Source organism: Microtus oregoni, unplaced genomic scaffold (assembly GCF_018167655.1).
Source record: "Microtus oregoni isolate MIOR12 unplaced genomic scaffold, Mior012 000010F_ref0000083, whole genome shotgun sequence".
In the NCBI taxonomy this organism is placed as follows: domain Eukaryota; kingdom Metazoa; phylum Chordata; class Mammalia; order Rodentia; family Cricetidae; genus Microtus; species Microtus oregoni.
In genome coordinates, this window is record NW_024543069.1 from 36,312,132 (window position 1) to 36,339,176 (window position 27,045).

At 36.8% G+C, this 27,045-nt stretch overlaps 1 protein-coding gene across 4 annotated transcripts in view; it reads right to left on the reverse strand.

Moving 5' to 3' along the window:
* Spata5 (spermatogenesis associated 5) overlaps positions 1 to 27,045 on the reverse strand; it is a 164,912-nt gene that overhangs the window by 109,492 nt on the left and 28,375 nt on the right. For 3 of the 4 annotated variants that reach the window (XM_041659594.1, XM_041659593.1, XM_041659595.1), the window contains exons 11-14: positions 17,305 to 17,514; positions 12,600 to 12,653; positions 11,067 to 11,146; positions 5,453 to 5,579 (exon numbers count right to left, since the gene is read on the reverse strand). In XM_041659594.1, coding sequence (XP_041515528.1) covers positions 5,453 to 5,579; positions 11,067 to 11,146; positions 12,600 to 12,653; positions 17,305 to 17,514 — 471 coding nt within the window. The remainder of the gene's footprint in view (positions 1 to 5,452; positions 5,580 to 11,066; positions 11,147 to 12,599; positions 12,654 to 17,304; positions 17,515 to 27,045) is intronic. The other variant, XM_041659596.1, reaches the window with a different exon arrangement.

Sequence of the window (27,045 nt, forward strand, 5' to 3'; positions counted from 1 at the left end):
CAATCCTTCCAAGTAGTCAGTTATGTTGTACATTAACAAATAGTGTAAGGAACTAGGAGAGGCAGAAAGAGAAAACAGGTTGCAACATCTGTATAATGTCAGGCACTTGCTGTGCTTCAGATGAAGAAGCACCTGCTATGCAAGCATGCCCAGCTCTTTTCCTAAGTATCAGCTTCCTGTGAGCTATTGTAACTGGAAAAAAAAAAAGGTGAACATTTTTGTTCGGCATGGTTGGTTTCCTTTCTCTAGAATCTTATTTATTGCACATCACACACAGGTACTAAGCAGATATTTGGTGAATAATCTAATAATAGAAATTAAACAGTTCATCCAAAAAGTTATGGTCCACAAAGCTTCACTTTCTTTGGTTCTGGAAACTATTTTTTTTCCTTAAAGGGCAAGCAAATACATAACTTTAGTTGTCAGCCATACAGTCTATATAATAACTATTTATCATTGTCATGATTCATGAAAATGAGATACAACAGTATATGAATGAGTGTATCTGGGCTCCAAAAATACCACAAACATGGGCACCAACTACAGTGGTGTGCAAATTTCTACTTAGCTTGTTTTATATGTAGCTCACTGCCCTCAGTCTTTTGCTACATTTTCCTTGGAGCATAAACAAAACTTATCAACTGTTTTAGAAATGCTTACTCATAAATTACCAGATATGTAAGGTCACAGAAATAGAAAAATGGCTACACAATTTTACCCTTCCTCTGCCTTCTTCTACACTCCCCATCTTTTCTCCTATGCTTCACACTGTATGTGGGTTATCAAGTAATACAATGTGAATGTCAAAGATTATATTATGGATTTCAGATATGAATAGTAAAAAAAGAATTAAGCACATAATAATACATTTTACAGAAGTTTAGAATAAATCTCAAAAAGTTATTACACTCATAAATATCATGCCTCTGCCAATGTCTGAAAAGGGGGCAGAAACTTCATTAAAGAGAAAGGAAACAGAGTGTCAAGTGCTCAAATATGGTATTAATGAAAAATTTTTAAAAAGTCCAATAAATATACTTGAAACTATCTTGTTCACCTTGCTCAGTGCTTTTTATTGTGTTCAAATTTCTAATTAAATAATACACACCTGTTTTAAATGTACTATCATAAATACTTTTCTGCATTTTAACACACAAGTGAAAATCGGGAGGCAAGAACAGACATCTAAAAGGCAATCTTACAACTGGCTTACTATTCTGTTTTTGCTTTTTAAGAACAAAACATAGCCTTGAGTAAGCTTGTTACATAGGCCACACACTTCACTCTGTATCACAAACTGAAAGCCATGGAAGGTTAAACTGTTTGCTACTCACTATTCTAGTTCCCCTGTCCTACCTGCTCTATAAAATTAGAAGATGATCTTGCACTAAGGTAGTGGGGAAAGAAAAGAGAGATACTTTAGATTATACTGTATTACACCACACACAACATACAAAAATGCAATCAAAACAAAACTAAACAGACTCATGTTACCGAATAACATCTCAAAGACTGGTAAAATCTCTAGTTCTAGTCCAATGTGTTAACAATGCACACCATTCTCTAAGAATCTTTGTAGCATTACAACTCTTACTACTTGAGAGCCGAACTCCAGGCAGTATAGTTTGAAATAAAGTGCCCTTCTTATAGACAGATGTAGCTTTGAACTCAGGAAGACAGGTAATGTGGGATCTGGGTAAATGGGTTAGCAAAGATAATCAAAGGCTTGGCGAGAGCTAAGGAGTACAAAGCCTCACCTCCAGCCAACTTGCCAAAATTTTCTTTGCTGTTTGAATTTAAAACTTTTTTGTTTAGTGCCAGGCAGTGGTGATACACACCTTTAATTTCAGCACTCAAGAGGTAGAGGCAGGTGGATTTCTCGATGAGTTTGAGGCCAGCCTGGTCTACAAGAGCTAGTTCCAGGAAAGGCACCAAAGCTATATAGAGAAACCCTGTCTCAAAAAAAACCAACCAAACAAAAACAACACTTTTTTGTTCAAGAGTATTTCCTTACTAATAAAATTTATTGATATAATTTGTAATATTAGAAAGTCTGCACATTCTTGTGCAAGAATCTAAGAATTCTGATACATACACACAGCCTGGAAATCATCTCACACCCAAATCACAGGATATTTATATAATCTCAAAAAGGTTTGGTGTACCATTTTGTTACAAATTCTGTAAGACTCAAATCTATTTTTTTGTTTGTTTTTAAGAAACAGGATTTCACTGTGTAGCCCCGGCTGTCCTAGAACTAGCTCTGTCAACCAGGCTAACTTTGAATTAACAGAGATCCACGTACCTCTGCCTCCAGAGTGCTGGTACTAAAGGTGTGTGCCACCATGACCTGGCTCCCAGATCTTATTTTTAATTTATATGCATGAGTGTTTTTCCTGCATGCATATGTGTTCACCACATGCATATCAGTCCTTGGAGATCAGAAGAAGGCACTGGAGTACCTGGAGCTAGAGTTACAGATCTTTGAACTGCACGTGGTACTGAGAATTGAATGTGGGTCCTCTGGAAAAGCAGCAAGTATTCTCACTGCTAAGCCACCTCTGCCACATCTATTTTTAGATACCAAAGTCCTGCTGTTTCTGAATGTCAAATAAATAGAATCATTAAGTACACATTGGTGTGCCTTTTCCATCTGAATTCTTTCATTTAGCCTAGCACATGATAAACTGATTAATCACCTCACCATTCAACTTTGCCCTTTCCTAAAGCTCACATCTCCTTTGTCTCTAATTCACATAAATCTAAACATAAATCTCTCACTTTCTGTTACATAAATTACACAGTGAACACATCAACACAGAGGGATTGACTATTCTGAAAGCAGAGCGGCTTCCACTCTGCATTTCAAGTGAGGATCACCATCTTGTGTTAGAACAGAGTAACTGCAACACCAAATCCATTGTCAAAAACATCTGATCTGTTCATATCACTAAAATATTGCAAAGTCTGGAACACTAACAGTTCATGATTATAGTGCATTAAAATGCCTAGATAGACAAATTAGACTGTACATAGTAAAAGAAGCTCCTTATAATTATATGCACACCTTTATTACTTCAAATACTACACACACACACACACACACACACACACACACACACGAGTACCACACAGGAAAGGGCATTTCATTACTATTAATATTCTATTAAGTGTGAAAACATTATCAAATTAATTCTACTAATGGTTCTAAAAATATTCAATATATGACTTTGGTTCCTGGCTAATTTCAACATCAGTTACAAAATTCAGGAATCTAGGAATATTTGCAATAAAAGGAAAGGAGTTATATTTAAATTTAAAAGTGATCGAACTTTAAGCAATTATACAACTACTTACTTTTGATCTAAATAAAAATTGTTTTTAAATTTGCAGTTTTCAGGATAGCATATTAAACATAATCTAAATCTTATAAGCTCAACAAACAACCACGAAAACAGAAAATATGTAGCTTTTGACAAGTCATCTTTGTAGTAATTTTTAAATAAAAAGTTAGTGTTCTATGGTCAAAGGGTTTTTTGTTTGCTTGGTTTTACACAACCACCAGCTTAAGGGTAATTTATCCCCCTACTTCTGAAAACTCTCATAGTTAAAAAAGAAAAGTCACTTTTCCACCCCTAGATAAGACTTGCTTTTTTTTAATGAAGTCTTTAAAAAGAAACTTATAATCTTAAGTATAAGAAGGTAGCGTTCAAAATAAAAGCAACCAACCAACCCATAACTACAATGAAACGAAAAGCACAAACTTTGCTATACTACACCATTTTGGGTAGCATTTGGAATGTTTTATTATTATATGTTTCAGTTAAAAAAAATAAACTGTAGACTTTAATGATGTATACGATTGTCTACTACATTTCAAAAGACACAGAAAACTAATAGGCTGAATACTTTTCATGAATACTGGAAGCTAAGTTCCCTGCATGTCTTTCAAATTCTTCCAAAGTTGATGTCTCTCGTCGATTTCAAGCAACTCTATTTCCTGCAGCCACTATTCTGGTCCTGGCCATCCTGGTCAAATACATTATCTGAATCTTGATGTTTGACTGTGTAAAGGCCCTGTGGTGATAATGTATATCTTCTAAAAACTACATGAAAATAATCTTAAGCATCCATAACTAGGAGGAAAACGCACAACAAAACTAAACTGGGGTTCCACATCACATGAGTGAGAAAGACAATCATAAGAAAGCAACAAACACTGGAAAGGACAAGGGCAAAGGGATACTTAAACCCTGCTGGTGGGAATGTACAAGTAGCACAGGCCACTTCGGAAAGCAGTATCCAAGCTTCACAAAACTAAAAGCAGAACTAATATGATTTGCTTCATGCTTGGGAATATACCTAAAGGCACCCAAATCAGCATGCTCAGAGATGGCTACACCTCTGTCCCAGTTAACTAAGGTTTCTATTGCTGTGGTGAAACACATGATCAAAGCAACTTGGTGAGGAATGGATTTATTTGGTATCACCACGTTCCATACTCCTTGATAAAATTTATTCCTACCTTCCATACAAATCTGTGAGATGTTCGGCATCAGCTGGCTTGTGAGGGAAAGCATGTCCGCTTACCTGCTGTTGACCAAAGCCTTCACTACAGTCAAAGGCCTGAGCTAAATAGAAATGCTCCTCTAACAGAAAGGATCCTTCTTACCTTCAAGGCACTTTTAAAAGTCACAATTTAAAAACTTCAGAGAATTACATCTAAGGTACATATTGTGAGAACAGAATCCATTATTATTTTCATTCTAATACAGTGAAAGCAATGGTTACGACAAGATTTCTATAGTTATGGTAGGTTACATGATTCTCTCAAGAATGAAATGGCTTGGACATTTACCATGACATAGAGGAATAAAAAAAAAATCCTAAAGAAGCCTAACTAACTTAAAAAAATGTCTTGAATAGTTAATTATCTTGAGATATAAAAGTTTGTGACAGCAGTGAGGGGGTAGAAGGGATGCTGGAGAGTTGCAAGATACTTTCATTAACAGAGTAGTTCCCTGGGTGGCCTTGGACCTAGTCATTCTCCCCATTTTTCACTGTAATTCTCAATGAAAGGGTATGACATTCTGCGTTAGGAAGAGGCTGGCTAGTCCATTCCAACTCTAGTTCATCTACACTCAAGAGAATAAAACCTGGGACCAGACTTTTCTAATACCCTTAGTGTAAATACAAATGGGTCATGCATAGTCAAAACTCCATTCAAAACTTTCCTGAACACTGGGAGACTGGTTCACCAAAAACCCTAGGTTTCTCTTGTCCTCTAACAGGAAGTAGTAAAACTGCAGCATGTAACTAAAACAGTCCCACATCCTCCAATGTCCTCTTAATGAAAAACTCAAAAGAGTGATACAACAAAACAAACTTGACAATACAATACAAAAAGACATAAACCCAATAACTACAACACCGATAACACCTCCTTTCTTACCTTGTCAATTCTGTCTGGGCGATTAGTAGCTGCCAAAACAGTTACATCTTTTAGCTGTTCAATCCCATCCATCTCTGTTAACAGCTGAGCCAATACACGATCTGCAACATTCCCAGCACCTGAAGAACTGATATTTTGAAAACAGTTTTAAAAATCTTCTTTCCTATCCTAAATACACTTACTATTTTAAAAGTTCTTTATTATATAAGAAAAAAGATATGTTTGCAAATGTATGCTTGAAGAGTCATTAATAAATGAATTATTATATCAAAAACTATATTCCAATTGTTTCCTTTCCTATATCATGAAATATGGTGATTTTTCTAAAACTAAAATAGTAAATGAAACTAGGATTGGGAAGCGAGATGTAAGATTACTTTAACCAGTTCCTCAAATACACAAAAGACTTAAAGACAGCCAAAATTTATATCTGCAATATATCTATTGACAGGGATAGGTACTGAAATTAAGTTCCTTATGGTATAGACTCATTGCTCAAAGGAAGGCTGAAAACTCTGCATATTTCCCAGGAATGGAATGCAAAGAAATTATCAAGCATTTTAAAAACACAGCAGCAGGTGGGTAGTCACCACAGTCCTCAATTCTGAACAAACTGGCTCATTTGTGAAGTCCATTCACAAAACCAGTTCTACAGATACAAAACCTCTTAAATCAAGTAAGAATACTGTAAGAGAACCCTTTATCAAGATCAAAAGATAACAATTCTCATCCACAATCATGCTGACTTCTTTTATCTTATCTACGGAATGAAACAGCACTGTGTGTATATTAACACACATATCAAGTAAAATGTACTGGGGAGGAACAGTAAAGAACACAGAGTCTTCTGTCCTAGGATGAATATTACCTTCATACATTTAACATATGCTAACTGTGAAAGGACATTTAGCATATCACCATGTATAGTTACTGACAGGATTCAGATTTCAACATACGGTAGAAGCTTAAAAACTTACTGACCATCTATAGGACAGAATCATCAGACCCACAACTTACAAGTGGACATGAGTTATTATATGATGCCAAGTGCCAAGTTGAAGAAGAGACAAAGGACCATAAAAAAAGAGGAAGGACAAGAAAGGACGGAAGTAAGGGACAGTAGCAATGAGGAGAACATAACGTAAGCTTTTCAGAATCTTAGAAATAACACACTTCGGGGTCGACACATTCAAATCAATATTGCCAGTTTCCACTGGCAATGGTGTTGATGTATGCCTTTAATCCCAGCACTTGGAGGCAGAGGCAGAGGCAGGCGGAGCTCTGTGAGTTTCAGACCAGACTGGTCTACAGAGAGTTTCAGGACAGTCAGGGCCAGATGGCAGCCCACATTGAACAGAGGTCTGATCTCCAAAATATACCAAGAACTCAAGAAATTGATCATCAAAAGAAGAAATAATCCAATAAAAAAAAGGAGTACAGACCTAAACAGAGAACTTTCAACAGACGATTCTAAAATGGCTTAAAAACACTTAAGGAAATGCTCAACATCCTTAGTCATCAGAGAAATGCAAATCAAAACAACTCAGAGTCCATCTTACACCTGTAAGAATGGCCAAGATAAAAAACACTGATGACAACTTATGCTGGAGAGGATGCGGAGTAAAGGGAACACTCCTCCATTGTGGTAAGAGTGCAAACTGGTACAGCCTCTTTGGATTTCATATGGCAATTTCTCAGAAAATTAGGAAATAACCTTCCTTAAAACCACTTCTGGGTATATACCCAAAAGATGCTCAATTATACCAAAAGGACATGTGCTCAACCATGTTCATAGCAGCATTGTTTGTCACAGCCAGAACTTGGAAATAACCTAAATGCCCCTTGACCTAAGAATGGATAAGGAAAATGTGGTACACTTACACAATGGAATACTACACAGCAGAAAAAAGATAACATCTTGAAATTTGCAGGCAAATGGATGGAGCTAGAACATCATATTGAGTGAGGTAACTCGGACCCAGAAAGACAAATATCATATGTACTCACTCACAAGTGGCTTTTAGGCATAAAGCAAAAATATATATATATATATATATATATATAAAGAAAGAAAGAAAACCAAAAACACAGGACAGTCAGGACTACACAGAGAAACCTTGTCTGAAGAAAACAAATCAAAACAAGAAATCAATTGCCAGTTCCCTTCAAAGCCTTCATAATGAAATAGTAGAAAACATCCCTTAGTCTTGCTATGGAAACCATCAATCCAGTACTGAGAATAGTTCCTCTGACATGCTTTGTAACAACCAGGCACGATGGAATGCATCAGCCTGTATTCAATGTACTACAAAAAGCCTTCATTCCTAGGTGTTTGAGGAGACTGCAGTCATAGACTTATAGACTTCCTTATATTTTACTAAAGGCCTTTGTTCCTGGGTATCTGAGCGGACCGCTGTTGTAGACTTATAGAGTTCCTTACATTTAGTTTCAACAGTTTATTTCATGCTCAAGTGCCTTGTGAGTCCTCAAGAAATGACTTATTTTGAAAACCTAAGATTTATATATAGTATATTCTTTTCAGAGTTTTGCAATGTAAAAGTAAAATGTAAATCCCTCCAAACCCGACAAAGACTGTATACTCAGACACAATAATGCTTCACTCAGGAAATAAACTATGTTTTAAAAAAAAATTCCAACTCCTTTAGCTTCTTGTTAACTTCTTCAACAGTTCTCATTACTTAGCTAAAAAAAAATGGGGGATGTGTATTTTTAGGAGGAGAATTCTACCCAGCATTTGTATATAACGCTTCAAGATCATAATCTTTAAGCTTTTAGGTTGGTTTTGGCACATAACATTTGAACCTAGTAACTTGGGCATTCATCTACTTTTTTTTTTTTTTAAAAAAAAAGAGTATTAGATTTCTCTATAGCAAAAACATTTTTAAGTGCAAAAGAATGACCCTTGGGTAAAAAGTAATACAATGCCTTTTCTATAAAATGAATTAGTACTACTCATGATTGGACGGCATCTCTTTTGAAATGTTTTCTCTTTGGCCCAAGAAGCACCATGCTCCATTTGAAGAGAGGCTCAGAGTTCAATAAGAGTGTATTCTCCTACAGAGAATCTGGGTTCAGTTCCCAATGCCCATGTCAGGTGGCTCAGAATTGCTTGTAACTTATGTGCACACATTCACAGACAGACAGACAGACAGACACACACACACACACACACACACACACACACACACACTCACTCATGCACATACTTTAAAATAATACAAATAAGGTTAAAAAAGAGCATAGTCCTCATTCCATTGCTAACCTTTATCCTTTCTTTACTGCTCTTAGTAGTTACATACAAAGAGCAAAATCAATTCTGTATATTTAGCACAAGTGACAAAGGTTTTCAATTCAGGCCCACTTCTCAATTTAGTTTGCATAAAAAAAACTGGGATTTTTTGCTGTTTTTCAGCTTTGCTTAGCATTCTATTCTTTCTTCTCTCTCTCTCTCCTTCTCCTTCCCTCCCTTAAGGAAATGCTCAACCTCCCTCCCTCCCTCCATCCCTCTTTTTGGTGGTGGTGGTCAGACAGGGTTTCTCTGTGTAACAACTCTAACTGTCCTGGCTCTGTAGAAGAGGCTGGCCTTGAGCTCACAGAGATCCATCTACCTGTGCCTCCCAAGTGCATTTTATTCTTTTTTTTGGGGGGGGGGAGGGGAGGCTTTGTTACGGTGAATTACTGCAAAGTTTCTAAGAGAGTCTATACCAAAAAACAAAAGGTTTCAGAAACAGAAATGCTATAATAAAATTTAATAAGAAGTTTATTTAAATACAACAGAAAATCTGTTAACCAATGACAGGAAAACCTATGAGCAGAAGCTGGACTCAGGTGCTCCTAAGTACACAGAAGGATCAAAATCACCAGCTCCTCCGACCCTCTAGCCCCTCATTCCTATTAGTCAATATTCTGATTACTTGACTGTGTGCCTGTGGTTCTCTTGAGGATTTGTCAATTATAATCTAGGGACTTGATTTAATCCAGCTATGCAGATGCCCTTTCTGATTAAAAATTTTGTGGTTCTATGCTGCTATATAGTACCTATGGGAAACTACTTAGTATTTTTACTCAGTAAATCACATATATTTAGAAACATATTATTGACAGCTCTTGTCACATCTACATAGTAGGGAGGGTTAACACATCCAATCACTATCTTATAGGAAAAAGTGGTGGTTTAACATTAAGAATAAGAGGGGAATTCTTCCATTCTGATAACACATATCATTTCTGCCTTTATTTCCACATAACCACTTAGACCTAGTCTGAGAACAACTAGGTGAAAACATTTCATAGGACAAGAAAACAGCTTGGTTGACTTTTAATACATCAGTAGGAAACAAAATCCATAAAACTGACATCCTAGAAAATCAAAACCAACATTAATAAAAAGCTTAACTACAAACATTTAAGTCACTAAAATAATGAAATACCATAAAACTTTATTATCTGCTAGAGAAAGGCAACAGGGCATTCAAAAACATTCAGCAATAGGAAGTACTAGTTAGACATTTATAATATAGTAATTCCTCTTTCTTTTCCTAAGTCAAGACCGCTGTGCAAATTATTCTCAAAAGACGCGCAATGCCATGAGGCATTTAATATAATCAAAGGGTTATATGAAAACACAGAACAGACACTGGCAAACGATGCACAGACTGTGTGGCTAGCCAGCCAATTTCCCACCATTGTGTATCTGTTGTGGATGTCTTCGCACTACAGAACAGAAAACCAGCTGTGAACAGAAACTTGACATGGACTAACTGGTCCTGTTACAGAAAGTATTTGTTGGGCAGGAGATTTAATTCAGGGGTAGAATCCATACACAGCAAAGCCAAAGTCTTAGGTTTGGTTCCCAGCACCAAAAAAAGTGACGAAATGATTACTGAAATCTATCTTCAAACAAAGCTCACTGCCATGATAATTATTAAGCTGATTTTTGAAAAGCTGATAAATAACACTTCTGAAATGCTCCAGGACTTAAAACTCTTTGAGCATCTTGTCATCAATATCTTAAAAAAATCCCAAAACTTAAAAGAAAAAAATCCTGAAATTTAAGGCATTTTGGGCCAATCATTTTAGATAATTTACATTCTACTGAATTACAACAGTTTATTCTAAAGAATTCTAAAATCTATATATTTTCTTTCTTTCAAATCTTTTATATTTCGACACTGTTTAAAGATGTGCTTTATCAATACAAAGCGAGAAACATGAAAATAAGGGTTTTGTGTGGGTCATATAGTAACAACTTATATAATTTACTTCTCCTATACAAAATAACTGTATTTAATTACACTTTTGTTTTCACATTTAACTATGTATTTATATCAATACTATTACTTCTAATATATAGTACTGAGGGAACTTTATAAGCAAACTAAAAATTAATTCAAATGCTTCAATTGTATCAGTTTTTTTCCCAATTGTATAAAAAACTACTATACAGAGTAATTAGATGAAAAAAGTAGATAAAGGAGAAATTAACTGCACAGATTCAGAAATAATTTCTAGAAAAATATAGTATTAAGTAAAATTTGCATCAAAATGATATTAGCTACTATTATTTAGCATGCTAATATTTAAGAATTCTTACCTGCCCCTTTCAACTGCCAAAGCATCAAGTTCATCAAAAAAGATAATGGAAGGTGCCACTGCTCTTGCTTTACGGAATATCTAGAGGAAAGAATACCAAAATAGACAAAATTAACAAATGCTACAAAATTCCAAAGTTGGCTTCCTTATGAAAACCATGTAGAATCAAATCTCTCATGTACAAAACTACTAGCCTGATCGCGTGATTTATACCTCATAACAGGTGCCCAAAACACTTAGTGCTTTAAGAGTAACTTCCTTAGTGGTGAACAGACTACCAATTAATACATTACAGGAGGAAAACCAGTTACGTAATTAGAGAAATTCAGCTAAATACCAGCTCCATCAAGTATTATATGAGCTTCAGCAGAACTCAATTTCCACATCTAGAAAATGATGAAGGTAATAATTCATACAGATCTCAGGAAGATTAGGAAATGAGCAACAAACAGGGGCATAAAACATTTGGCTCAATACCTGAAACTTTATAAATAACACTATCATAAAACATTAAAATAAAAGCCATATATGATGCTCATACATCTCAAAGCTAAAAGCATTTAAGAATGTACAGGAAAAATGGCTGACATAAAACCCAGGTAAGAAAAATGTTTAGATGTTAAGGACCATAGACTGGACTGAATGTAAGTCAGTGTCTTACCCAATGGAACAGTCAATAAAGCAATGCATGAAAACGAACTTGGAAGAAGGCAGCATGGGCAGAAAAAAAAATCCAAATATGTATCACTTATAACTTAGACCATTATTTTTTGTTCTTGTGTCACATGATCATAAAGATACAGGGCCAATTCAATATTAGTAAATACTGCTGTTTTTCATGCTATCGTTTCAACTAACACTTTCTAAAATTCACCATCATCTATATTTTAAGCAGAAAAGACAAAACATAATTTTAAATATTTTCTTGTGACAAAATATTTGAAAGCCCATTTCTCCTGATTAGCACTAAAGTCTTCACAAATAAGAGCCAATATCCCATTGTTATTTGTGTGTTCTATGAACAAAGCGGGAAAAAGTAGTAAAGTTATGGCTATGATCAAATGGTGACTCTAGTTGCCCCAACTTTGGACCAACTTTAACAACAAGAATGAAGAAGCATTATCAGTCAGGAGCTGGATTTAAAAGTCAGTCAACATAAGGAAGATACACTGTCTAAACCACAAGGCAGAAGATCAAGTCAGTAAGGTGAAAATTTCAAATACAATGCTTATTTCAAAATAAAAAGCTACCTAATATAAAAGCTTACAATTCCATATAAGACTGACTGCCCTTCAGAAAGATAGACATTTCCTTTTACAAACATGGGAAGGGATGATACGTTATTAAAATTAATTTTGGGAAAAATAAAAGTTAGGATAGTATGATAGGTAAGAACAAACAAAAATATTAAAGAATACTCAAAGTTGCATTTTAAATAATAAAATAGCATTTGCTTGAAGATTTATTCCACTTTCCATTACCCCAAAGTAAGTAAGAACTACACAGAAGGATGAAAGTGTGATTCTCTCCTTACCTCTCTAACTGCTCTTTCAGATTCACCAACATACTTATTCATTAACTCAGGCCCCTGTAAGGGAAGAAGCCAGTGCTTTAGTGTCTTCACACAGTCACCCATATTTTCTTTTTAAGGAGGGGGAAAAACACAAAGAGAAAGTAAGCAAAAAGCAAAATAAAAAAATCAAATCAAAGCAAACAAAAACCCCCAACCCACCACTTTTATTTAAATTAGTTCCTAAAGCATGCTTATTGCCCGTAGGTGTTATTTATGCCTCAAATATTAAAGTCACATGTTCTAAAGCCATACATCAATACAAAGGAGAGGCTGTGACTAATTATGTTTGATAGCAACTTGCTCGCTGACTGTCCACCTATGGGTAGTTTTATGATATACCAAGAATGGTATAAGCACCAAAGATATAACAGGCTAATTTAGAAGACCAACAAAGAAGTCACATGTATAGATTCCTAAGCCCAGTCACATCTGTTTAGTAGTTTATACCTAAATCTACTAGATTAAAAGCCCTATCTGGCAAGAAGTAAAGATGGCAGAAATAGTCTTCTTATAATTTCATGATGAACTCTAAAACTAAGCAAACAGAAGATTCAAGTAATCTATGATAAAAGTCCTTGAATGTTACCAGCTTCAACACTGCCCTCAACAGGACAAGGCCTTGCAGGCACGTCTTAGTCACTACCCTTGCCGAGGAGACTCGGGACCATCCAGACTATTAACTACCCCAGAAACACATTCTCATAACCACCTTGTGGTAAAGCTTCACAGTGTCTAGTCACAATATGCTGCCCCTGTCTAACTGCTTTTTATTCTATCAAATTGTACTAACTGACTTTAATAAGAGAATTTCTAACCTACCTGTACAAGCAAAAATTAATCACATTAAAAATAACACAATAGTACAATTATTTATACATTTTAGGCTCTGGAAATAACAGCCTAGATATTATTCTTCCTCTTCATTTTTGAAAAAAAAAACCTTAAAAATATGAAATGTCTGAACCAAAACATTTTGTCTAAAGACTATAGTTGTCTGAATCTGCTATAGATTTATCTACTACAATTTTAAAGAACTCAACTCTGTCTGAAATACTCAAAAACATCTACAATATCAGCGCTTTGACTGCTGGAGAGTAAACATGGACTTCAATATATTAAAAAATTCACGAGACATTGAGAAAAAAAAACCCCGTAACATACCAAAATAAGGCAATTTCAAATTATCTAGTACTATTAAGAACATTCATATGCAACAGTCGGAACTTCTACATACATAGATACCCTAAGGAGACCATTACATGCATACAAGGAAACATGTGAAAGAGTATTACTAATGCACTAGTTACAGCAACGAAAACAAAATCTGGAAAAAAAAAATCTCAAAGCATAATAATATAAAATGGGTAAATAAATTTGTAAGGTGCTCATTAAGTGGAGACCAGGGTGTCGAGGTCTGAGTGGAGGACAAGAAGAGAAAGATTCTAAGAAAAGCCAGCAAAGAAGCTGCCGTAAGACCAAAGAAGTACTGCCTTGCATCAGTGCAAGCAATAAGTGTTGTTCTGACGGAAAATTGAAGGACGGTGTGACATTCCTAACCTCCCCACTGACTAGTAAGACCATTTTGCATGGTTTTATCTGGCAAGATTATTTCTATAGTCCCACAAAATGATAGAGAATAAGGACTGTCCTTTCATGACATGGCAAAGAGTGCTTTTCATTCACACATGCTACATACATTACTTTCCTAAATATGAGCACAGAAAGGCATTGCCAAAGTGAATCAGACAAACCTCAAGCCCCAACCAATAAAACAGGCTTTAATTAGCACAATGAGTTTTTGTTGGAGGCAGGATTTGGTAAAGAGTTTGAATGTCGATTTTATTTAGTTTAGGGCAACTAATTAGGCCACGTGTGTCCTGACAAACATCAGAAAGAAAAATATTGGAGTCACCATTTTTATTGGATGTACATGCTAAGCCGGTATTACTACTGTTATTCTGGTAACAACTATCCATAAAAGTGAAGAATATGACATAAAATACTAATATAATGAAGATAATTTTTTAAAAAAGCAATGTAAACCCAGGCATATTATACACAGCTTTTTAATTAAGCTTAAGTAAGAGCAGTTAGAGAATATTAAGAAAGGTCTTCATTCTTTCATAGGTAAGGGTTCTAAAAAAAGACTACTTCAATATCAATGCTGGAAAGAAGAATATGATGATTCTGTGATACATCCTCTCTGCTGAGTATTATGTGAGTGTCTTAGCACCACTAGCAGAAATATAAGCATGACATAAATCCATTGTATAGACTTGATAACACATAGGAAATGTGAAAGCATGCCAAACAGTTGAACCATCTGAGGATCCTTCATACCTCATAGTAGTTATGTAAAAGCAGATCACCAGAAGCCCAGGGAAGAAACAAAGGAAAGGGGAGGGAGATGAGAAGGTGAACAACACAGATCTGAAGTTAACCTAATTATTTAGCATGAGAAAAACGGGCCAGAACAATTCAAGTCAGGTATTACTAACAAGTAATGGCAGTAATGGAAGACAGGCCCAAGAGAGTCTGTGATTGTGTACTGAATTACAGGCTCCTGAACCTCAGCCAGATGAGTGCCAGTACAATGCAACACAGAATGCTAAACTGCTATACCGCACTGCTCTAGAATTCAGTCTATCAGAGCAGTTTCATCACCAAGAAAGGTTACCTTGAGGTTGAAGTTCAAGCTGTTAAATATACTATATTCTAGTACAGAGTAACAAGTTTATATTCAGTTTTAAAGACAGCTCTTACATTTAAAGAAAATAGTTCACAATCTGCTACCAAACTTGTTGATCAATGAGATCATCCTCCTCTCAGGAAGAATGTCAGTTCTTGTGAGAGCATGACTTTCTGGGGGATGAGTTGTTACAAGAGGGAGCTCAGCCACTGACTCTCACTCTCTGGCTACCTGCTTTATAATGAACTCTTACACCTTTCTGTGCTTTTGCCAAGATGCTACCTAACAATACGCCCTCCAGAATTTTAGCCTCAAAATTTGTATAGTAAATCAGGCATCAGCTTTCTTCAGGCACGTTTCATAATAATTGTAATCTTAAAAAATGGATCATAATCCTGCTTTAATCATGGTATCTATATATAAACATATATATGTGTGTGTGTGTCATAATTTTAACTATAAATATTAAATACAAAGAAGTGAATTAAGGGCCAAAGTCACACAGGCTAAATGGCAACATGGGGTTCATAGCTCATAAATGTTACAGTTGACAGAGAAATGCTGGGGAACATTATTTTAAGGTGTGTGACTTTTGTTTATGCTGCATTTGTTTAACTCTATGAAGTTGTGATATTTTATTATTTTTTTTTTTTTGCCTGTCTAAAACACCTGATGGTCCTAATAAAGAGCTGAATCACCAATAGCAAGGCAGGAACAAGGACAGGCAGGACTGGCAGGCAGAGAGTGTAAATAGAAGAACTGAGGAGGAGAGGGATGTCAGAAACATCCTTCCAACCAGCCATGGAGTAAGAAGGAAAGTAAGATATACAGAAATAAGAAAAGGAAAGAAGCCCCGAGGCAAAAGGTAGTCAGGATAATTTAACAAAAGGCAGTCAGGATAATTTAACAAAAGCTGGCAAGAAACAAGTCAAGCTAAGGCTGGGCATTCATAACTAAGAATAATCCTCTGTGTGTGATTTATTTGGGAGCTGGGCGGTGGGCCCCAGAAAGAACCGAAAAGAGTGAAAAACCAGCATACTGCTAGAGAACTGCACCAAACTTATCACTGGGCAGGTTTTACTCAAGTAAACAAAAGGACACAGAAGCTGAATGGCAGGCTCAAAGTCCCAGCAAGAGCTAACAGCGATAGTGTGCAGGGCTGCACTTCACACACAATGCTGTTCTGTAATTGTGCCACCTTTGTCTTCTTCATATCCAGAAAGGAAAAAGGTAATGTCTCTTTCACTGCATAGAATGCCAGCACTGTAACTTAAAAGGCAGTGAACAGATCAAGTTGTAAGGATGACTTCTAAATCTTTTTAAGTAACTACATGGCTAATTTGAAAATCCTGTGCTATAAATAAGACACCCTTTTGTACCTAACTATACAGTTGGGGTGAAAACAGTACAGTCTGGATACTGTTAAGATCACAGGAGGCTTTTGTTTAACAATTTTATTTACCAAATAACCTCAGCAACTTGGTCCTGACACATTTAACACACTAGACAAAAAGCAAACCATCCAAGGGATAGAATTACACAAAGGCACTGTGAGGAAAGGATCCACACACACAGAAGACCACTCCCGGGAAACTCCTTAAAGAGCAGGAAAAAAGACAGCAAGTCTGAGTCAGACACGCTGCAGGCAAGAAGACGCTCTGAAAAGGGAAAGGGATTAGCAGGAAAGGGAAGGGAATTTAAACTGTTCTCTCAAAAATATATACTTCCTAACCATTCATTTGGGGGAGGCAAGACAGGGAAAGACGTATTTCCTCAGAATTTTGATTGTACCAAGATAACTCTAATTAAACTGGGTATTTGCTCCAGCTTATATTTTTATCTTCTCTACCTACTATTTTACTGTCATCTACCTCAGATAAAGAAATAAAATTAACTGCTCCTTATAGAACAGGCATCATACAGGATGTAATGAAAAGAAGCCAGAAGAGAGTAGCCATTGAAACTCCAATATCCTACCTTTATAGCTAGAAAGTTCAGCCCGCTTTCATTGGCCAAAGCCTTTGCTATCATTGTTTTGGAGCATCCAGGGGGACCATACAAGAGAACTCCTTTAGGTGGCTGAATACCCATTCTGATGAAAGACTTAGGATGTTTCAAGGGCCATTCCACAGCCTGTTTCAATTTTAGTTTGATATTTTCCAGTCCTCCAATATCTGACCAGGATACCTACAAAACAAAATGTTTCTTTCTTATCATTAATTTTAACAAAACATTTGTCTTTGAAGGACAAATGAAGCCTCTTTAAGTAAATATATTATGTTCGCAGCATTAGGTTAACATGTGCTTAGTAAGTATAACATGACCTTTATGATACTCATCTCAAGTTAGTTAACCACAGGACTCCTGCTCAAAACAAAAGTAACACCTCATCAAAATACCTTATTTATTTATTTATTGGTACTTCTGCATGAGTACTGTAGTTATAACATTGCTCCCCTCTCTCTCCATCCTTTAACTTCGTCACCCCTCACTGCCCAATACTTCTCAAATTCACCGCCTCTTATTCTTTACTTATCATCATATGCACACACAAATTTATAAATACAACTTACTGGGCTCATTTGGTGTGAGTAATATACACATGTGTTTAGGGCTGACCATCTCAAAGCCAACTGATTCTCCTCTCAGCCATTGTCTATGGCTCTTCATCTGGGGGTAGATCCTTGTGAGAACCCCCCATCCACGAGCATGTCAACTGATAATGTCACTGCACAAAGTACCACCAATTTTTAAATTTAAAAATTTAACAAAACGATTTTAAAGAATAATGTTATCCTAGTTAGGAGTTCTACTGCTACAGTGAAAGATCATGATTCAAGAACCAAGTTGGGGAGGAAAAGGTTTATACTGCTATAGCACTGTTCACCTTAGAAGGAAGTCAAGACAGGGCAGGCAGGCTCCAGGAAGCAGGAACTGATGCAGAAGCCATAAAAGAATGAGGCTTACCTGTCTTCCCTGGTTTGCACAGTCTGCTTTCTTATAGAACAGAGACCACCAGTCAGGAGATGGCACTACCCACTGGGGTCTGGGCCCTCCCGAACTGATCACTAATTCAGAAAATACTGGGAGGATCTCAAGGAGACATTTCTAGTTTGTGTGAAGCTGAAACACAAAACCAGTCAGTACAAGTTTTGTAAATCCTTGCCTTTAGAATAAATCATCTTCATACCTGCTTCTTTTCTCAACTAAGAAATAACTCTCAAACAAAGCTGTTCCCCCTCCCCCCGGGGGAATAGGAGGGAGACGGTCTCACCATGTAGCCTTTGCTATTCTGGAACCCACTATGTAGACCACACTAGGTTGGAATCCATAAAGATCTGTCTGCCTCAGTCTTTCTAAAAATTCATGGTTTTGGAGCTCATAGTCCCTTTGGATGAACCTACAATAACTACTCTGCAAAATGGACATAGTAAAATAACTGCCTTCTCCACTCATGTCTCTGTGCCAGAGATTAGTTCAGTTCTCAGACACCATCATAGAAATTTCTCACAACTAATCAACATTCAGAGACTCAGTAAAGTGCTCATGCATAAATAAGATAATATCTACAACACGTTGACTCCCCTGCAAGGTTCAGGTACCAGCAATGGGGAGCAGACAGAAAGTTTTTAGAGCCGCAGGTCAGAGAGGACCAGAGCACAACAATGTTTTGACTGGGATACCTAGATCTACTTGCATTACTTTCATCAATTGTCAAGTGAGCTCATAAACAGCAGCTGTGGTCGCCTATCAGGACTGGCAGTTAGTTAACTTCTAGCATGGAGGGGAAAAAGGTTCATAAGACCCAACTTCTAACTATGAATCATTGATGGCTTTTAGGGAAGGAAGAGTCAGTTTTCTTTAAGGGTAGAGCCCCTGGTAGGAGAGCCATAACTCTTGTGGTTGACCCCATACCCAATGGGCAAAACAAACTGGATGCCTTGAATTATATAAAAAAAGAGAACATGGAGTTGGGAAATGGAGTGTGAAAAGGGGAAGATATTGGAGGAGTCATGGAAAGGTGATGTGGATTGAATATGATCAAAACACACTGTAAGAAACTCTCAAAATTTAAAAAAGGGTCACATTCAAACATTAAAGATACAAAAGATGACACTGAGAAACTGTGGTCTGGGTGTACTTTTAAAGTAAAATAAATACACACACATATACACAAAATCAGTCTGCCCCTGCCTGTCTCCAGAGTGTTGGAATTAAAGACATGCACTACCTTACCTTGACAAAGTATTCTTTATAAATTTACATATAAATACAGGTCAGGACACACTCTATGCACTAGATAATGTACAAAGGAAATAGGAGAGTAAGCTATAAATACAAAGTTTGAAAAACAATATACATGTACAAAACTAAGTGCACTAAAAGAAACAGAAACTTCAGGAGCTCGCAGGAAGAAAACATCAATTCCAGCTGGAAGATCATTTGCAAGCTTGAATGAGAGTAAGATGTGACAACAGGGAGGGAGGGAGGGAGGGAGGGAAGGAGGGAGGGAGGGAGGGAGGGAGGGAGAGAGGGAGCGAGCCACGGAAAAGAGGACCATAAAAGCTAAATAAAGCAGATCAATACATTTTGAACACACTGAGATGTCACTGAAAGCTTTTAATCTGGATGTAGTCTTATCTAAGCTTCAGCAAAGCTTCTACAAGATTCATTCAGACAAAAGGGCTGGGGGATGGAGGTGGTAAAGCACTCAGATGATATGCATGCCAGATTTCAACAAAACTAAGCGATGTTTTCCATGCTTGGACGGTATTTGCTGAGACCATTAAAAGTCTCAAGAAAGGCAAATACATAGCTGTCTAAGTCTGGTTATAATCTGTGTTTCATGCTTTCTGAGCATGTAGTCACTACTAGATACTTTAAAAGCAGGTGGTGCTGGAATGTAGATATGTATAAATTCCGTTGTAGACTCAGGGTCATATTAAATAGAAACTTGGTAGGCAGTGTTGGCATAACAGATTCATTTTATTCATGAGGCTTTGGCTGTCAACATATTCCTAGTTCAAAAGCAAGCACATCTCTCAGGGTGTGGTTCGAATACTAATAGCCCATTTATACCAAAGGTTCATATATTTGAAAGTTCAATCATCAGGGAATGGAACTGTTTGAGAACCAGAGCAGGATTAGGTGGTGTGGCCTTGTTGGAGGATGTATATCACTGTGGGTGGATTTTGAAGTTTCAAACGCCCATGTCAGGTTTAGTCTATGCCTGACGCCTAGAGATCAGGATATAGCTCTCAGGTTTGGTTCAGTTCCTACCTGAGTGCTGCCATACTGCCCACTAAGACAAAGAACTAACCCTCTCAACTGTAAGCAAGTCCACAATTAAATGTTTACTTTTATAAGAGTTGCCTTGATCTTGGCATCTCTTTACAGAAACAGAATAGTGACTAAGACATGCTTGAAAACTCAATAAATAATTTGCTGATTTTACAAATTAGCCTTGATACTGGTACACATAAGCTTAGAAGCTAGACCAATGACTGGCAGAATCACACTTACTGTATAAACCAGTGTGCGTTTGGCAGAAGTACAACAGGGTTGTTACACCCAGATGAGCAGTTCCTTTCTGTACATTCTAATTTTTTTTACTTTTTCTTTTTAATTTTATTCAAACATATACAAAAGATGAACAAGTACACATAAGAACTATCTTCTAAATGACTCAATATTTCCCACATCTGATTTAGTAAACACTGTTTTTTAAAGAGGGACTTAGGGTTCCTGCTCCAAAGTTTTCTTCAGGGCTCAGATTGAACTCTCTCAAGCATGTGCTGTTCTGAACAAGTCTCTTTATTTTTCTCCTCCATTCTCATTCTCCTTTCCTACTTCTAATTCCTCCTAGCTTCTTCTCCTCTAGCCTAAAAACTCTTCTTCTTAGTGGGCAGTGACAGTGCACACCTTTGATCCCAGCACTCAAGAGGCAGGCACATCTCTGTGAATTCGAGGCCAGCATGATCTACAAGAGCTAGTTCCAGGACAGCTGGGGCTGTTACACAGAGAAACCCTGTCTCGAAAAACAAAACACAAAAAGCAAGCAAGCAAACAAACAAAAAAAACCCCTCTTCTTCTTACAGGCGTCTTGAAGCAATAAAAAAGATTTAAGAGTTACCCCTCATTGGCCAAAAGCACACGCCTAGAGTAAGTGATAAGGAGCTGAGCCATTGCCATGGCTATACAAAGTTTCAAAGTTACAGGAGTTTTACCAACCAGACTGGGGGGAGGGGAGCACAGTGCCCAGTGACAAACTTTGAGACATAAGTCTATTGCCAGCAGACTAGCAAGTGAAGAACAGGCATGTTTTCCTTAGGGTGCTTTGTGTAGCAACCTCCTTAGACACCTGTGACTCTGACCTTGCACACAGCTGTAAAGTTTTAAACTTATGATCTATTTACAAAGCCTTTAATCTAGTTTGAATTTGTCTGAGGTAAAAATGAGCTGACTGTGTGAAGCTAGTTTGAGCAAAAGGAACAAAGCAGGTTTTTAAGTGTCTACAGTCCTCGTGGAACAAACAGATCTAGTAATGAAGCATGTCCTATTATATATTCTATATATCAAAATCATGAAGTTTAATGAAAAGTCATCTTCCTGACCATCCACAGATATATGTGTCCATAAGATTGAGATGTAATCGTGAGATTACATATACACATCACATAATACACACTACAGTGCAGGTATTAAGAAGACATCAAGCTGCCTTAGCAAAAGTGAGCAATAGTTTCCAGAGTCAATGGTCCTGTAGTTCTTGCAGGCTTTGCCTGGACAGGAATAACCTACATCAGAGAGTCTCTTCTCCAGTAGGTTGACATCTAAATGATCAATTGGCCATATTTGTAGTATTTTCGTGCCTCTGACAGTTCTATACATAAAACAGTACACATACTGGCATAATCAATTTTTGAATTTCTGCAGATCTTTCTTAACAGTAAGTTGGAGAGATGTCCCTTTTCTCTACATACATTAATAAGATATCGCTCAATTAATTTGATATTAAGGCACGGAAAGATGATCTCACGGGAGTGCTTTTCAGTTCAATGCTTTGCCAGTGGATACATATGTATGCGCATGCCTCTCCTCACATGTGCACACCTGAGAGGCTATCCTATGAGTGTGAAGAGTAAACGAGCTGCACTGCAGCACAGCATACATGTGCAAGTCAAAGAAGAACTTCTCCAACTTCCAAGAACAGAACCCTGCATGCAAGTCATTCACTTTTGACTCTATAGTGACATGTACATAGCAAGAACATCAACACATTCCAGGAGCAGATGCCCATGCCTTGGAGCACAGGAGTTATGCATTAAGTTTCCTTACTATGCAGCAGAGTAAGACCTTATGCCAGAGATAGCTGACAGAAGAATAAGCTATAAGAAATTATGGAAGAATCTTAAAAACCAGCTGTATTTCTGTCTTAAAGTAGTCATTACCAGCACTGGGTATAATGCACACTTACAGCTTTGTCTTTTGTTTCTTTTTAGTTTCATGCCTTTTAAAAACACTATTTTCTAAAATTCAGAATAATTAAAAGAGCTTAAATCTTGAAGACACTACTCAAAGTAACTTTGGATCTTTTATTCCATCTCTTTAAATTTCTTTCTAATTTAGAAGATAAAAATAACCTCAGAGGCCGGGTAGTGGTGGCGCACGCCTTTAATCCCAGCACTGGGGAGGTAGAGGCAGGCGGATCTCTGTGAGTTCAAGGCCAGCCTGGTCTACAAGATCTAGTTCCAGGACAGGCTCCAAAGCCACAGAGAAACCCTGTCTTGAAAAATCAAAAAAAAAAAAAAACCTCAGATTTATTTTGAGATTTTAGGATAGCATATATCAAATTAATTACATATGTTGGAGTATTTACTAAGTATCCCTATATTCAGATGTCTGAGAGACAGTCATTATTATGTTTTGAGGGACCAGTGGCAAAAGATAAAGAAGTCACTGCATTTGTAATTTCATGAGTAATATTTAACTATTATAATTATTCTATATCTTTGGGGATTTTTTTGTGTTGTGTGTTTGCTACAATTACTACAATCCTTAAACTAAGGAATGTCTTTTAATTTTAGCTTTTCAAAGTCAAAAATTGATTAACCTTTCAATGTACTAAGAAAATAATTTAAAAGTAAAAAAATTTAACATAAGCTTTCACAGTTTACTTTTGCAGGAGCAAAAGTTCTAAGGTACAGAAGGAAGTTGTGGAAAAGATGGTTGTACTAGAAGGATTAACACCACCATGAAATCATAAAGTACTGGCTGATTACCACCTCAACTTCAGACAATAATATTAGCTTTCAATATTTCATCTTTCAATAAATGCTATGTTAAGCTTTCTAGGTCTGTCTTAATAAGTATATGCTCTATGGCTGGGCCATTTCTTCTTTTGCTCCTATCCTGGTCAATACAGCTTTAAAATATATTTAAATGCTAATACAGTTGAGAGTAAAGAAACAGCTGTTGGAAAACAAGCAGATAAGTGAGAGAAAACTTCACAAGGAAAATGCAACATCCTTCTTCCTAAATAAGCACTCTAGCAGAACATTTTAGTTATATAGCCACACAAACCCAAGAACTCAATAATCAAATTAAAAACATAAAACAAATTTAAAAAAAAACATTTAAAGGACAAGTTCCAAAGGGGAAAGAAAAACTAACAGAGCCTTGGGGTTAATGTGGGGACTGTGACAGCTCTGGAGTGACTGCTGATCTTTAATCAGGAGCCAAGTTTCACAATGTCAGGCACAAAAATGCTCTTAAAGGTGGTATTTTACAGAACATGACAAAAGTACTTCACACTTTGTCACTTTGCACTAATAAGTGCCAACATAAATGCAAAAGACAGCCGGGCGGTGGTGGCGCACGCCTTTAATCCCAGCACTCGGGAAGCAGAGGCAGGCGGATCTCTGTGAGTTCGAGGCCAGCCTGGTCTACAAGAGCTAGTTCCAGGACCGGAACCAAAAGCTACAGAGAAACCCTGTCTCCAAAAATCAAAAAAAAAAAAAAAAAAAAAAAAGAAACAAATAAATGCAAAAGACAGGCAGTGGGTTAGTACCTGTTTTAAAGCTCTTCAGGGGCCAACATTAACTTTGCAACATTAAAATACACAAATCTGTCCAAAAAAAAATGTAAACCTAACTTTTAAATTCCAGAAAAATCAAAAACAAAAAAAAAAAAACAAAAACAAAAAAAAAACAAACCAAATCTCTAGATGTTTCTTCAGTAGAGATAAAGCAAGAAAATGTTAATGAGAAAGTGTGCTCTTCCATACTAATGGATAAGGTAAAGAAAGGAAAGCCCCACAACCCCACAGGCAGAGCTTTCTATTCATAAAGATAATCAGTGATGCTTCCCCAATAAGAGCCTGTGTTGTAAGTTCGTTGTGATGCCAGGAGGCTTCTTTAGATCTCTCTCCTGTTCTTAAAACACACACACAACACACTCTCTTAGCAACAGTCACTAAGAGTGTGCAGAGTACTGTAAAAACATATACAGGTGTAGTATATGCCACCTGTACTTCAACACTTGTACAAATATAAGGGATAACTATCAGGTACTGAAAATTAAGTTTTCCACTTGTATTGTAAGAATAAAGCTATTTGATTTTAGCACAGTAATTAGGATTGCCAGCAACAGTAACAATCTCCTCACTAACTTTTGTACTGTCTCTCATTTCACCTAAAAAGGTATAAAAAAGCAGAATGAAGGTGTTAAAACCCTAAAATATTTCATAAGATTGAAATTACATTCTTGTTTTTGGCAGTGCATATTTCCTGGTTAATATTAATCTATTTCCCAAATGTGCTTTACTGTTCAATTTTATTACTCAAAACCATAACAACGTAAGAGACAAACTGCCAGGAAGACTAGAGTCTTGGGAGTGATAGAAGACACTTTTCTGTCTAGACAACAATAAGCAAAGTCAAAACAAATAAAATTAAAAAGGTCTGCTAAGAATCAACATGGACTTAGCAGTTTCTACAGGGTGTATCATCTACTCCAAAAAGTAAATCTTACTTAGCAACACGTCATAAAAACCTTCAATTCATGGAGTCTGTTGAAAGAAAAAGAAAGAAAGAAAGAAAGGATTGATTCATGCAGCTAAAAAAAAATAGAAACTCAAAAGATTCCTCACAATTATCCTGAGGGCATATGAAGAATGAAACATAATTACAGTCAATTAAACTGCTTCATTCAAACTTTACAGCAGGAAAAAGAGCAGCTAATGAGTTCATCTGATAAAATGCAACTGAAAAGTCACATCCAGAGGTAGGCTCACCTAAAAAGGAGCCAGAAGAAAACATAGCAGTACATTCTGAATATCTAATTAGTGAAACAGACTTCTGATGGTTTATGTAAGTGGTTTGTGTTACTTGTAAGACAGGACTCAACAATGTTTACTTCCTAAGTGACATTAATTTGATGGCCATCTCTCTCAAGTTGATGTGGGCTTATTGAGGTGATGGAGCTTTACATTTGGCCTAAAGAAAGGCACTGATGTACTGGGCTTATGATCACAACCCCAAACTTCAAACAGCTCTCACAGACCCAGGCGGGCCTTATGCTTGAAGTCTTTTCCTATAGTTTTCTCTAGACTACCCTAGCACTGGGTCAGTCTTCAGGGTTTGGGTTCCAAGCCTGTCTCTGTGAACTCAGGCTCCAGTCCTATCAGCCCATCATCAAGTCCAAGTCCCACAGACCCAGTTTCTAGGCCAGAACTCACAGAACAAGAGGTTAGATCTACTCATCTGCTGATCCAGGAACCAGGCCAAACCATATGAGGCTTGAACAGCAAACTACTATGTAGAACCTGAGATCTCCTAAAAGGGTCAACTGGTAAAGATGTTTTTATATCTTGTACTATATCTGAAAGAATTGGATATCAAGAACCACACAAGATGGCTCAAGGATAAATGTGCTTGTACACAAACACATGCACACTAAACAAAACTTTAACAATAATAATACCGGGAAACTTCAAACTCATCAACAAAAACCTCAAAAGAGTCATGCTAAAAAGATCAGTGAATTATAATTATAGGAGACCATATATAAACAATTGCATAAAGTCAGGAAAGCAATATATAATTAAGGGAATTCAAGAGAGACACTCTAAGAAAAAAACTGAACAGAAATTCTAATGCTGAAGAACACAGTGACTAATAGCCAAGCTACAATCTGTAAACTCTGAGAGGTTAGATATATAGAGGAAGGTCTAGGGTGGACACATGGATATCCCTGGGAGAGAAAGACTTCTCAGGTGGACAGGGGCAGGTGGGAAGGGAATAGGAAGATCAAATGGGAAAGTGGAAGGAAGATAGGGTAGAAAGAAAGAATGCAGGAAGAAACAGCTGGAATTGAGGGGCATTTGAGGGTTGATATGGAAACCAAGTGCAGTGGAAACTTCCTAAAATACATGAAGGTAATTCTAATGAGGTTTCCTAATAATGGAGATACAGAGTCTCGACTAGCCATCTCTGTTACCAAACAAGAATCCAGTAGTGAGACTGGGTTGCATTCAATTGAGTTGTTGACCAAAAAGGTCACATGGAAATCCCCAAACAACCAAGGCTGTTGTTAAGACAATGGGCTGCACTCCACAAACTGACAGCGGGACACCATCGCTAGGACAACTAACTGAACATGAAGAAGTCCAGCTGGTGTCTACATGGAGCCTTCACCCCTACATTAGTATCTTTGGTA